General features: G+C 57.2%; 1 protein-coding gene across 2 annotated transcripts; it reads left to right on the forward strand.

Moving 5' to 3' along the window:
* The first annotated feature begins 464 nt into the window (after positions 1–464).
* On the forward strand, positions 465–13,035 carry FBRS (fibrosin). 2 transcript variants are annotated; one of them, XM_072836508.1, is made up of 18 exons: positions 465–2,036; positions 2,326–2,505; positions 3,244–3,279; positions 3,400–3,429; positions 4,479–4,527; positions 4,619–4,919; positions 6,310–6,611; positions 6,819–7,024; positions 7,140–7,184; positions 7,408–7,503; positions 7,754–7,822; positions 8,617–8,644; positions 9,021–9,097; positions 9,404–9,524; positions 9,630–9,710; positions 10,639–10,722; positions 10,841–11,048; positions 11,234–13,035. In XM_072836508.1, the coding sequence occupies exons 1-18, from the start codon at positions 1,581–1,583 to the stop codon at positions 11,814–11,816; spliced, it is 2,952 nt and encodes a 983-aa protein (XP_072692609.1). In that variant the 5' UTR covers positions 465–1,580; the 3' UTR covers positions 11,817–13,035. The 2 variants fall into 2 exon arrangements, with proteins under 2 accessions (XP_072692609.1, XP_072692610.1); XM_072836509.1 differs by having other exon boundaries at positions 466–2,036; positions 8,617–8,646; positions 9,026–9,097.
* The last annotated feature ends 731 nt before the right edge of the window (positions 13,036–13,766 follow it).

Raw genomic sequence — 13,766 nt, forward strand, 5'->3', positions numbered from 1 at the left:
ACCCGGCACCGCGGGGGATCCCGCTGAGCTGCCAGCCGCTCGACAGTATCACCACGCGCGTGCGCGAGAAGCCAGGCGGCCTCTGGGTTAAGCCGAGCGGCGGAAAGGGAGAGACGACGTAACTGGCAGCCGAGAGGAACCTTCCGCCGCCGCACGCCGCCCAGCGGCCAACCGCCCCCGAGAACTCGCGCACCACATCCCGACTCCTAGTCTCGACGCCGTCTGAAGACGGACCAATGAACAGAGAGTAGGAAGAGGCGGGGTCACGTGGGGGGACCGCCCCAAGCGCCTACTTCTAACCAGTCGAGTCACAAGACCCGCTGAGGGGCGGGGCTAATATGACGTATACCCAATCCAAGATTTGAGGGCGGTTACATATTACCCACTCCCCAGTGCTTGACTCCGCCCCTCGCCTTGACGTACACTTCTCAACCTATCAACGACTAAGCTTGTGGAGGGGTGAGGGGAAGGGGGCGGAGAGTGGGAGGAGGCCGAGAGAGGAAGGAGGCGTAGGCTGAGGAGGAAGAGGGAGGAGGGGCAGGGAAGTCCTGGCGGAGAAGAGGCCCAAGACTCCAAAGGAGACAACAGAAGGGTGCGCTGGAGCTCCCTCGCTGCCCAACAGCCGTTCCGGATCCCTTACGGCGCAAGTCAGACAGAGACGGAGGAAAGGAGGAAGAGACTTTTATGTCGGCAGACAGAGAAGCTCTACCCGTCACCGTTGCCTCACATCCGGGACTTTGGAGGGCTGGCCCCGCGGCCCCGCCCCCCCCCCAGCCTTTCATGGCGACCGGAGGCGGAGGCTGGAAGAGCAGGGCCTGGAGGAGGCCCCTTTAAATCTCCTTAAAGGGGTGGCCGCTGAACTCGGCAGACTACATCGGCAACCTTAAAGGGGAAGCCATCGAACAGAAGCTGACAAATTCAGAACTGTGCTGTTGGGAGTGCTGGAGCGAGTGGGGATTCTCACCTCCTTTTCTCCCCCTCGCAAGAAGTTCTTTAAACTCAGCTTAAAGGGGAAGTGGCCGCTTGTGGAGGACCAGAAACTTCACTCCGAGCCCTTAAAGGGGCGGCCTGCTGTTTGGACGACCCTGGACTCCTTAAAGGGGTGGCCCCTTTTAGCCGGAGGACTTGAGACACTTTTAAAGGGGAGGTCTGCGTTTCGGGGCGAGCTTTCGGTCCCTTTTAAAGGGGTGGCCCTTCCTCTTCCTCGGGAAGACTTGTCTCGACCCCTGGCAGGGGGCGGCCACTGCACTAGGCCGGCTGGACACCATCGGGTCGTCTTAAAGGGGTCAGGGGCTGGACAACTTGAGGCCTCGCCTTAAAGGGACGGCCGCCCCGTTTTCTCCGTCTCGGCCCCGCCGGCCCCACAGGGGGGGCCCTCGGGCTTGTCGCCCCGGGGGCGGCGCCGGCTCCCCGGGCCTTGGCCTTGGGGCAAGCGTGGGGCCCGTAGATCCTGATTTAAAGGGAAAGCCGTGGCCTTTTCGTCCCTGTGTAGCCGCCACCGCCGCGCCTGCGACCCCGGGCCTGCGGACAGGCCGCTTCGGGCCCCGCCGCCTCCGGATGCGGCGCTGAGGGCGGTCGCCATGGAGACGGCAGCGGCCGCGGCTCCCGGCCCGGGCTGGGCCGCCGAGGGGGAGCGGCGGCGGCGGCGCTGCTCGCGCCGAGACCGAGACCGGGAGCAGCGGCGCCGCCGAGGTCCCGGCGGCGACGCGCCCCGGGCTCTGCTGGCTGCCCCGCGCGGCTCCTCGTCCTCCTCGTCGCCGCCACCGCCCGCCAGGCCTTGGTCGTCAGCTTCGTCCGGAGAGCGGCCCGGAGGCCCGAGACGACGGCGGCCCCGTCCCAGGCCTCGGCCCCCGCGACCCCGAGCTCGGAAGCGGCCTGCCGGCTCGGGCAGCCGCGGGGAGGAAGAGGAGGAGGAGGAGGAGGGGGGCGCGGACGACGGGGAGGCCGAGGAGGAGCCTGAGGAGGAGGAAGAAGAGGAGGAGGACTTAATCGATGGCTTCGCCATCGCCAGCTTCGCCAGCCTTGAGGCCTTGCAGGTGGGGCCTGATGGAGCCGGGGACCTTTGGGGGCTTCACAGGGGCAGAGAGAAGGGTATGGTACCTGGAGTGGGTGGAGTTGAGGGGGGAATGCTGGCACCCCAAACCAGAGCAACCGGCTCCTCTGGCCAGGCCTCTGCCCCACCCTGGGGTGGGAGGAGGTAGAGTTAGTCTCTAGGGACCAGCCAGGTTACCCGGCCTGAGAGCCACTTTGGTAGCCTGGTCACCCCTAGAGAGGTGGGGAGCTTTCCTTTCTCCATCTGCTTTAGTCCCACCTCCTCCTCCACAGAAGGATGCATCTCTTCAGCCCCCAGAGCGACTGGAACATCGACTGAAGCATTCTGGGAAGCGGAAGAGGGGGGGTTCCAGTGGGGCCACTGGGGAGCCAGGGGACAGCTCTGATCGGGAGCCTGGCCGGCCCTCTGGGGATCGGGCCCGAAAATGGCCCAATAAGCGGAGAAGGAAAGAGGTGAGCTTGTCATAGATCCTTGTCCTTTAAAAGTCTGGATAGGATACCCTTTACATAGACCTGTTTTCCATCAGCAATGCCACTGTCCATCATAAACAGTAATTTTATTCTGTAAGGGCAGGGAGAAGGCAGAGCAAATTGGAACCCTCACTCCTCAGTCCCGGTCTGACAGAGACATGCCCACAGTCAGACTTTTTTGCTTTTGGCGGCCCTATTCCAAACATGTTGGTTATTTAGAGATGTATCAAAAAGACTTAATGGAATCATGAATGAGTTAGATATGGTCTCAGATGTCTCCAGGCAATAGCAGTGTAGCAAGAAAGACACAATCTGAACAAATGCCTAGATCAAAACCTGAGAAGCTACAGAAGGCAGAGATCTGGGAGAGATGCTGCAGAAACCCACATGAGGAAGCCACTCATTCTGCCTGGGGGATGGGAGGAGGGTTGTGGTTAGGGAAAGCCCCCTAGGATGGCTTAGTCAGGCCTTGAAGGATAGTCATAAGCTTGCTAAGAGGAGAAATGGGCAAAGTTGTTTTGAGCAAAAGCACAGAGATAGAATATACTTGGAAAATGACAAAAGCATTGGAAACAAGGGTGGGCCATAGCAGGAGAAGCCGCTAGGAAGAGATTGAGTGTGTGTCATGAGGGGCCTTGAGTTCCTTACTGGGGAGTTTAGACTTTATCCAAAGGCCTCGTCAGTCAGCCTCCCTTACCTCTGGACTCTGGTCTTTCTCAGGCCTCCTCCCGTCATTCTCTGGAAGCTGGATACATAGTAAGTGCTCTCTACCTGTACTGGCCCCTCCCCTCTCAATTCCTCTTTGAAAGTCCCCACTCTCCCTTGGGCCACACTCTTCTTCCCTCTTGTGACACCTCTGTCTTTCCTTCTCCCCAGTGTGATGCAGAAAGCGATCTGGATGAGAGGGTGAGTAGGGCTAGAACTTGTTGGGTGGGCATGTTACAACTTGTAAAATGAACTGCAGCTTAGAGGTCTTCTACACTCGACAGAGCCTCCCCTTGAGTGGGCAACATAGGTTTAGCCGTGACTGGATTTGGGGCAGTGTGGGGGTGGGCAGATTGAATGGGTAAATGACTTTTTTTCTTTGGCAACTAGAGCCAGTTGACCAAAGAATAAAAAGCCCTTGCCTTGGTATACCATCTTTTCCAAAGCCCTTGGAGGTACCAGTGGTTCTCCACGGAAATCCAAGGTGGCTGTTGAACAGAGCTGGTCGTTCCTGCTAGCTGTTCGTCTGCTCTCACAGATTAGGATCTGAGCAGAGACCAGGGTTACGGTACTGAGAACACTAAACCATTGTGGTCAGTATAAGAACATGTCTTACAAAGTTATATTTCAGTTTATTATTAGGTCAGATGTGTCTGTTTTGAAATAATGTGTTCTAGCAGTTCATACTCTACCCCTGTAACTAAATTTGTATTCCATGATCTATATCTTGTTTTAGTTTAAAAAGTTGGCTGGACAGGGACTGTGGTGAACCAGAGAGTTCTTGTCTGTCTAAAGGAGGTGACCACTGTCTAGTCTAATTGTTGCCATGCAAGAATAGGGCCAATTCTTAAGAGAACCTGCAAGTCTGAGTTTTTATGAGGAATTCCTGGGTTTGTAAATATCGGCAATTTTAAAAGTTTTTGCTGACACTAGTGGCCCCAACAGATCTGTAAGTCAGGTAGGCATGTGGGCCAGCAGACACTTTGGCTTTAATGTGTTTATGTCTCTGCTATGTAAGTGTGCCTCAATTCAGTCCTACTGGCCTAATAGATTCTCAGGCTCAGCTATTCTACCCCTTTCCCCAAGCACAGGTCCCCCTAGAGCCCACGGTCCTTGCTGGATTTCAACTAAGCTGTTGGAGTAGACTTGCCACCTGCTGCCACTTCCTAGTAGGCTCTGGAGGCTTTTAGGCTTCTTGGGTGAGGGCCTCAGCAGACCAGAACCTGACTCTCCCAACCCTTCTTCCCCAGGTCTCCGATGATGACCTCGACCCATCCTTTACTGTCTCAACCAGCAAAGGTTGGTCTGAAGGGCTGGTGCTGGAGACAAGGGAGGGAAATGGGGTGAGTATGGGCCTCAACTGAACACATCTACTGTCTTGTCCTCACAGCCTCGGGCCCCCACGGCGCCTTCAATGGGAACTGTGAAGCAAAACTCTCCGTAGTCCCTAAAGTGTCGGGCCTGGAGCGGAGCCAGGAACAGCCCCCAGGGCCCGACCCGCTGCTAGTGCCTTTCCCCCCAAAGGAACCACCGCCTCCACCGGCCCCTCGGCCTCCCGTCTCACCCCCTGCACCCTTGCCGGCCGCCCCCAGTCTGCCACCCCCACCCCAGCCCCAGCTGCAGCTTCGGGTCTCGCCCTTTGGCCTCCGCACTTCTCCCTATGGCAGCAGCCTGGACCTCAGCACTGGCAGGTGAGTGGTCCAGGGGTTTGGTCTGGTCTGGAAGGACCTGGTCATTTTGGCACCAACCCCTGCATTCTCTAGCTGGGACATGGGAGGGTACCTGTGGAATGTGACTTGAAAAAAGGATTCTGAGGCTGAAAAGTTTGAAAGACACTGGGTGAAACAAAGTTAAAGTGATTACTTGCTTATAGGAACTTGTTAGAACTGTTTCACTCAATCTTTGCGTGCAGGGAAATCCACTGTGTGCCGTTTCCCAATTTTATGTGCTGGTGAGACCTTTTTTGCAAGGCACATTTGCTAGGAATCGTGTTCTTCAGAACATACTTTGGGAAATGCTGACATGATGATTAAGAGTGCTGGCTTTGGTGTCAGTCAGACCTGGATTCAAATTCTTGCTCTGCCACTTAGTGGCTGTGTGATTTTTGACGAGTCACTTAATCTCTCTGAGCCTCAATTTTCTCTTTCTGTGGAAAAGAAATGACAGTAGTACCTTTGTCTTGATAAAGCTGTTGTGAGGATCAATTGAGTTAATGCAGTGTTTCCCAAAGTGTGTACGTGCATCATTAGTGGTATGTAAGATCATTTCAGCTGTTACGGGAGTAAATTTTTTTTAGCTGTTAATGGGCTTTAGAAAAACATGACTAGTATCTCAACCCCTTGATATCACGTGTATTGCTGGGCGAGGCTAAGTAATTATAAAAAAAAGAAACTGAGTTAAAGAAAGAAGTAAATGGTACAGGTGGTTACGTGGATGCGGCAGCAATTGGAAAGGTGGTGTGACATGGTGGAGATTTGGATTAGCATGTAAAGCAGGTGTCAGCACTTGGCTACAGTAAGTGCTCGTTAAAGGGTAAGAATCACTGATACTATTACTACTATCGGTGCTATTTTTATTATTGTCATCATCGTTACCGTCCTTTTTCTTGTTCTTGAGAAAACTAAGGCTCAGAGAGGGGCAGTGACTTGCTCAAGGTCACCCAGGGTGTTAATGGCAAGACGGGCCTAGAATTCAGGTCGCCTGACATCTAGGCCAGGCCAGCAAGGTGCTGCTTCCACTGTCTTAGGGTGGGAACCCAGGTGGCCTGTTGTAATGAAGCGTCAAAGTGAGTGACATGTTTTGTGCCGTGGTTGAGTCAGGAGAGGGCAAGTCATGAGACCAGAGACGTCCGAGGTAGCTGTGTGGAAGAGACCTTGAGAGGGAGAGAGGGGGTTGTTGGGTGTGGGAGGTACCTCAGTCTGAGGATGGTTTCCCTGGGCGGGGGTGGGTTTCCTGGGGGCCGGGTTCTACCACCTTCCATGTTGGAGAACCAGGGTCAAGGTATCGCCCAGGCTTCTGACCCCCTCCCGTCAGAGCTGGCACCTCCCAACCCCTCACTCATCTCCCCACTTCTCTCCCCAGCTCTTCACGGCCGCCCCCCAAGGCCCCGGCCCCTCCCGTGGCTCAGCCTCCCCCCTCATCATCCTCTTCGTCCTCTTCCTCCTCATCTGCCTCCTCCTCGTCCGCGCAGCTCACCCACCGGCCCCCGACGCCCTCACTGCCCCTGCCTTTGTCCACCCACAGCTTTCCCCCCCCTGGGCTGCGGCCCCCCCCACCACCCCACCACCCCTCCTTGTTCTCCCCTGGCCCCACCCTGCCCCCACCCCCACCCCTGCTGCAGGTGCCAGGGCACCCTGGGGCCTCAGCTGCTAACGCCCTTTCTGGTGAGTTTGGGGTCCTGGCCGGGGTGGGTGGGGGGCCATGGCCCCGGGCTTGGGCCCAGTCGGCTTTGGGGCATCTGGACCTCAGCAAACATCAGGGCTTGAGGAGGGAGTGGCTCAAGGCCAGAAGGGAAGGCCAGTCACCCGGGCCCAAGGAGGCTGACCTGGTGGCAACAGATGTTAAAGCCTTCTCCCCCTCCCCTCCCACAGAGCAGGACCTGATCGGCCAGGACCTGAACTCTCGCTACCTGAATGCCCAGGGTGGTCCCGAGGTGGTGGGGGCAGGGGGCTCGGCCCGGCCCCTGGCCTTCCAGTTCCACCAGCACAACCACCAGCACCAGCACACCCACCAGCACACCCACCAGCACTTCACCCCTTATCCCCCGGGCCTGCTGCCACCCCACGGCCCCCACATGGTGAGCTCCTCATTGGGCCAGTGATGAGGCTCAGCAACTTGGGGGGAGGGTGTGGCTTCCACGGGAAGGTCCTAAGTCCCTGGCTGGCAGCTTACTCTTCCCTTCTCTTCCCCAGTTTGAGAAATATCCAGGAAAGATGGAAGGCCTTTTCCGGCATAATGTGAGTGTGTGTGTGTGGTGTGGTGTGGTGTGTGGGCATGGATGCATCCATGTGTGTGGCCCCGACTGTTGGGGTCCAGTCTTCAGCTTCAAAAGCAAGAGCCTTGAGCCTGGGAGAGCTCCCCCGGGGCGGGTTTTAGGGTGGAGGCCCCAGGACTGACGGGCAGACCAGATGTGGGCCGCACCTCCACCCCCAGCTTGGACTAGCGCCCTTCTCTCCACAGCCGTACACGGCCTTCCCTCCCGCAGTGCCCGGCCTCCCTCCGGGCCTCCCGCCGGCTGTCTCCTTTGGCTCCCTGCAGGGGGCCTTCCAGCCCAAGGTGAGCTCCCAATCCAAATACCACCACCTCCCACCCCTACAGACCCAAAGACCCCAACCCCCCACCCCAGATCCACATACCTTCCTCCGTTCCCCAAAGCCATACCCGTTCTCCTGCCCTCCCCTCCTGGACCCAGCTTTCTTCAGAGCCATGCTCCTCCCTCCCTGTCCCAGCCCTGGTCCCCATCTTGGTCCTAGACCCCTCTTATGCCTGGTGCCGGCTCTCCTGACTGATCACTCCCCTTTCCCAGAGCACGAACCCCGAGCTGCCACCACGACTGGGGCCAGTGCCGAGCGGGCTTCCCCAAAAGGGGACACAGGTGAGGGGGGCCAAGGCAGGTCCTGGGGGAACTAGAGTATCTGTTGAGGGAGAGCAGGGTTGATTGAGAGCGAACTACTGATCCTTTTTCTTTAGTGTGTGATCAGGGGTATCCCTGCGAATCTGACGAGAGCATTTCTGTTAAGTGACAAGGTTTCCCATGCGTGAGGAATAGAAATTTCATGAAGCTGCTCTAGAAATAAGATTACTAGGACAGTGGTTTTTGTAGGAGTTTTCAAATTTTTTAAGTTACAAAATCCTTTTTCTTAAAATGACATCATACCAGGAAGTCCTCTCCATAAAACAATGAAATGATAAGCTGCCCCTTTGTGAAGTGGGACAGGGAACAGCCTTCGAGCTCACGGCTCTGGAAACATTGGGAAGAACACAGGATGTGTTTCCTAAAGGGTAGACTAGACCAGATATCTTGCAACGTCTTCTAGCAGCAGTAAAGACTTTTTTTTTCTAAAGAAATCTTAAGTAGAGACTCATGACATAAAGCTGTTAATAGGATAGCTTCTCTGGTTGAGAAACCCATCCTGCCTGCTTGCTAACCCACTCCCCAGTGTTCCAAGCAGGGCACGTCCTTGGGGCTTGGCTCAGAAACTTAGTGCTGGAGGGGAGATGCCCAGAGTGGGAGAGATGGGGAATGGAGTCTTGACAGAAGCAGGAATGGCCTGAGGGAGCTATGCAAGGTCTCTGGTGTTTGGGTGGGGATTAAAGACTGTGGAGATGAGGTGCCCAGGACAGTAAACAGGTCTGAATCGCCGCCAATCTCTGCTTTGCTATCCCCAGATCCCCGACCATTTCCGGCCACCTTTGAGGGTGAGTTTGGTGAGGACCTCAGGCTGCATGAGGCTGGGGGCTGGTCTCAGGGTGTTTGGCTGAGGGCGGGTCTTGCTTGGGAATGAGCGAGAAGCCCAAGACGTGGAGGCAGTCAGATGTGGAACAGCAGAAAGGGCAAGGCTTATAAGCCACAGACCTGGGTTCCGATGTAATTGGCTGTGGGACCTTGGGCAAGACAGTTTATCTCTCTGAGCCTCAGTTTCCTAGGCCATGAAATGAACCTAGTCATCCCTCAGTTGTAGGGATGATGATTGGGGATGTTGTGTGGAGAGGCTGGGCCGAGGACCAGGCCTAGAGTGGGTGATGAGTGAACGTTCTTTCCTTCCCTTTCCCTTTGGTTATCCTTCTGGGGCGGCAGAAACCAGGGAAGTGGTGTGCCATGCACGTGCGCGTGGCTTACATGATCCTGAGACACCAGGAAAAGATGAAGGTACTGGGGTGGGAGGGCTGGGGAGAGCGGGCTGGCCTGAGCCCTGGGCATCTGCCTTTGGCAGGTCTTGGCCAAATCTTGGCCAGACACATCCTCTCCTGTCCCCGGTCACTGCCTGAGTGCTTTCACAGTTTAGGTTCTTTGGCTTAGGGGGGTAGCCTGAGAAGGCTCTGAGAGAGGCAGAGGCGAGGCACCCAAGCCCCATCTTGGCACTAGCCAGCCCTCAAAGGGGACCTAGGGGTGGAAGAGCAAGAGCGGGACCCCACCTGGCTCCTCACTCACCACCCCTCTCCCTGTCCCATGCAGGGCGACTCCCACAAGCTTGACTTTCGGAACGACCTCCTGCCCTGCCTTCCGGGGCCCTATGGGGCCCTGCCCCCTGGGCAGGAGCTCTCCCACCCGGCCGCCTCCCTCTTCACTGCGACTGGTGAGTCTGGCCAGCCCTCTCAGGGCCTGAGGTTCCCTGTCTATAGCCCAAGGCCCACCTTGCGCCCACTCAGCCTCACCAGAATCTCCCACCTCTCTGCCCCAGGTGCCGTCCACGCTGCAGCCAACCCTTTCACGGCAGCTCCCGGGGCCCACGGACCCTTTCTGAGCCCCAGCACCCACATTGGTAAGAGCCAAGAGCATTTGGGCAACCCCAGCCTTGTCCCTGACTTCCAGGAGTTCTCAAGCTGGGGATGGAAATTAGACCTGAGAGGCAGCTGGAATGGGGGTAGGCCTGGTTCCACTTGGTTTGTGACCTTGGGCAAGTTACTCCAACTCCTCTGAGCCTTGATCTCATCGCCTGTGAAATGGGATAGGGGCAGAGCAGAGTGATTGGCCCGCACTGCCAGCTCAGATGCCATCTCTGAACTAGCCAGTGGTAGGGGCTAGCGTGCCACCTGGGAGAGGAGGACAGAGGAAGGCTGTGCAGGCCCGGGCAGAAGGTGGTCATTGGCTCCTAGCAGTCTTGGCAGGCTCTGCAGGGAGATTTAACTTGGGTCTGGGTAGACAGGAGGGCATCGAGCCTGATGGCATTGGGGAAGGTGTTCCCGTAGTAGAATAGGTTAGTAGTTCCATCTGTGCATGAAGTTAGAGTCAGGTCGGGAAGGGCCCTGCATGTCAGGTGGGAGGAAGCTAGCAGAGATCTTCAGGCGAACGGCTTGCTATAGAGCTGATCTGGGTGGCTGGTGTGGGGGATGGTGGGGCTGGAGCTCTGGAGTCAGGGAGGCCCTGGGCTGGGGGTACCACTTACTGGCTAGATGACTGACCGTTGGCAAGTCACTTCACCTCTCTGAGCCTGTTTCATCATCCTTAAGTGGGAGTGGTCCTGTCTGCCTCATGGGGCTTGTTGTTTGTGAGGTTAAACTACATGATGCATGTCAAAGCTCAGTGTCTCACAGGGGCCCAAGGAAGTGCTCAGCACCCAGTTGTTAAAACCAAGACCAAGCAGCGGGGGCTCTGGGGCCTGCTCCCTGAGCTGCCTCTTCCCTTCTAGTCTTGGTACCTGCTCCCAGCTGGCTGCCCAATGCTCTGACCACCCCCTTTTTCTCCTACAGATCCCTTTGGGCGTCCCACAAGCTTCGCCTCCTTGGCTGCCCTCTCCAACGGGGCCTTTGGAGGCCTGGGCAGCCCTACATTCAGTGAGTGCGGGTGGGGCTGGCCGGGTGGGTGGCCGTGGCAGTGGGCTTAGGAGGCCCCAGACATGGGACCTCCTCCTCCCTGTGGCGCCTGTCACTCTTTGCTTCACCCTCTGTCTAGACTCCGGCGCCGTCTTTGCCCAGAAAGAAAGCCCAGGGGCCCCACCAGCCTTCGCCTCCCCCCCAGACCCATGGGGCCGCCTGCACCGCAGTCCTCTGGCCTTTCCTGCCTGGGTCCGGCCCCCTGAGGCCGCCCGGACACCAGGCTCAGACAAGGAGCGGCCTGTGGAGCGGAGGGAGCCCTCTATCACCAAGGAGGAGAAAGACAGGTGCGCCGACCCTCCGACCCACTGCCCTGCTGCCCGCTACCCACATCCCGCACCGCCAGCCCTCCTGCCACCCCGCTCCCCACACTGCCCACCCTCCTGCCGCCCTGCTGCCTGCACCACCTGCTCTCCACGCCACTCGCAGTCTGGTCGGGTCGGACTGTTGGAGGCCCCCTCTCTCTCCCCAGGGACCTTCCCTTCTCACGGCCCCAGCTCCGAGTTTCTCCCGCTACTCCCAAGGCCCGGGCTGGCGAGGAAGGGGCCAGGCCTGCCAAGGAATCCGTGCGGGTAAAGGAAGAGCGGAAGGAGGAGGCCGCTGCTGCTGCTGCCGCTGCTGCCGCTGCCGCCGCCGCTGCCGCCGCCGCCGCTGCCACCACTGGGCCTCAGGGCCTTCACCTGCTGTTTGAGAGGCCCCGGCCACCCCCTTTTCTGGGCCCTAGTCCCCCAGAGCGCTGCGCAGGCTTTCTGGAGCCAACCTGGTTGGCAGGGCCCCCTCGCCTTGCCAGGCCACCCCGCTTCTATGAGGCTGGCGAGGAGCTGACTGGACCGGGGGCCGTGGCTGCCGCCCGCCTCTATGGTCTAGAGCCGGCCCACCCCCTGCTATACAGCCGCTTGGCACCGCCTCCACCGCCTACTGCAGCCCCAGGAACCCCTCACCTTCTCAGCAAGACCCCCCCAGGAGCCCTTTTGGGGGCCCCACCTCCACTTGTGCCCGCCCCCAGGCCTAGTTCCCCACCTCGGGCCCCTGGTCCAGCCCGGGCTGACAGGTGAGGGAAGGGCAGGGGCGGGGGCAAAGCTCCATCCCCCTTTCCTTTTGACAAGGTCCTAGAGCTGAGGTTTCAAGCCAGGGCTGGAGGGCAATGGTCATGACCTCACCAGCCACCTTTGAGGTCATGGAACCTGGGAGCGGAAGCCCCAACCCCCACGAGATCAAGCATCAGATGGACCTTGGGGTCACTGGGAGGGCAGAGGTCACAAGCCTCTAGAGAGAGGGGGTCTGTGTGTGTGTGTATGTGCACCTCTGTGCACATGAGAGATGAGAGTGGGGGTCATTTCAGAGGTCATAGCTCATGATCTCCTGAGGTACACCATCGCCCCCTCCAAGGGCCCCTAGGCCCTTGGCCTGCCTCCCCAAGGGCTCATTAAGCCAGAGGCCAAAGTGCCCCCCCTCCCCTTCACCTACCACCCAAGTCCTCATGCCCTCTCAGGGCTGGGGGAGGAGGGGCTAACGGAAGGGGGGTTCCATGTACATATTTATCTCTCCTTCCACATAGCCCCCCAGACCTTTTGTACATTTTTACAGGGGTGCCCCTCCCAATAATCTCCCTTCCTGGTTAATTAAATCCTCAGACTGGTGCTGTGTTCCTAGCCTCTGGCCTCTCTGTGGGGGGAGGGGGGATTGTAGAGGGAAGAGCTGGGAGGGGACAGGCAGGAACCCAGGGCTTATCCCTGGGAATATGGAGTCAGCAGGAGACAGAGCAACAGAGGAAGGGACCTGGGTACCTAGGCTGGAAAGAAGGGCAAAGGCTTCCTGCTTGGCTGACAGCCCAGGTTCCTCCCCACTTGTTCCTGTTACCTCTGTGTGCCACCATCCCCAAAAGGCTCAACCTCTAAGCTTCAGACTCCACCTCTTAGTGGCTCAGTCCCCCACTCCATTTCCAAGTGCCCCCAGGACTCCTGGGCCCTGCCCTCCAGAACCCTGTTCCCCGGAACCCTGCCCTAGGCTGGGGGGGGTGGGCAGAGAAGGTCACCATGTACCACACACCAAAGAAGGGGGTCGGCCCGGGGGTGGGCCACACAGGCAGCTTCTTCAGCGGCCTCTCGGCGGCAGTCCCAGCCTTCCCAAAGCAGCAGGTGCCCCCAGGCTGGGGCCCAACCTAGAAGGCAGGGGTCAGTTTAACAAAAACATAACGTTGACTTTTTTCCCCGGTGGGACTTATTCTGTAACATGACTTGCGGATATTTATATAAAAATGAGTGTTACAATGAGGCCCCTTGGCTGCTCTTTCAGTGTGTGGGGGTCATGTGGGTTGGGGGACGGGTGGGGGATTCGGATCAGGGAGGGATGGGGGAGGACAATACTAGCCATGTCCTATGAGGGTTCCCCCTCCCACCTTACCTGGGAGACCTGTTTTCTTAGTTGTGGATGGATGAATTGGAGCATTGGGCATTGAAGTTTTCCATATTTTCTACAACCCAGGCATACATATTCTACAAGATTCAAGCAATACGAAAGGATAGCAAAACTAAATTTCCCATTTACCTGCCAACCTGTGCTATGCCCCATGCATTTCCTGAGGTAACCACTCCATCATTTGGTATATGCTCTTCAGGCCTATTTCTGTGCTTACCTACAAGTATGGACACATATAGTTCCATCAGAAAAGATCTGCAATTTAAAACAAACAAAAAAAAACCAACATTGGTTTTTCTTTTAGATCCAGTCACTATAAAACGAACATAGATATATACTACAAAGGGAAAGTGCCTCGTAATCTCAGCCCATGGAGGTGACCACTGCTAAGTGTCATGGATATCTTCCTCCAGTTATTTTTCTGGATATATATTTCAAATACTGTGGGGGAAAAATGGGGTCCTGTGAGATGTACTATTTGCAACTACCTTTTTACACTTAACATTATTTTTTGATGTGGTCATTAAAAACCAAGTAACTAAACCGAGCTAGAGAGGCTGGCACCCACCCGAGCTGCCCCAAATTGT

Source organism: Canis lupus, chromosome 8, assembly GCF_048164855.1.
Source record: "Canis lupus baileyi chromosome 8, mCanLup2.hap1, whole genome shotgun sequence".
Taxonomy (NCBI): Eukaryota; Metazoa; Chordata; class Mammalia; order Carnivora; family Canidae; genus Canis; species Canis lupus.

What these genes read in the sequence shown, in the direction of transcription:
- FBRS (XM_072836508.1), top strand. Translation starts at nt 1,581, where the DNA reads ATGGAGACGGCAGCGGCCGCGGCTCCCGGCCCGGGCTGGGCCGCCGAG. An exon ending in AAAGCGATCTGGATGAGAGG is followed by an intron (nt 3,430 to 4,478) that starts GTGAGTAGGGCT and finishes CTTCTTCCCCAG; the next exon opens with GTCTCCGATGATGACCTCGA. An exon ending in GACACCAGGAAAAGATGAAG is followed by an intron (nt 9,098 to 9,403) that starts GTACTGGGGTGG and finishes TGTCCCATGCAG; the next exon opens with GGCGACTCCCACAAGCTTGA.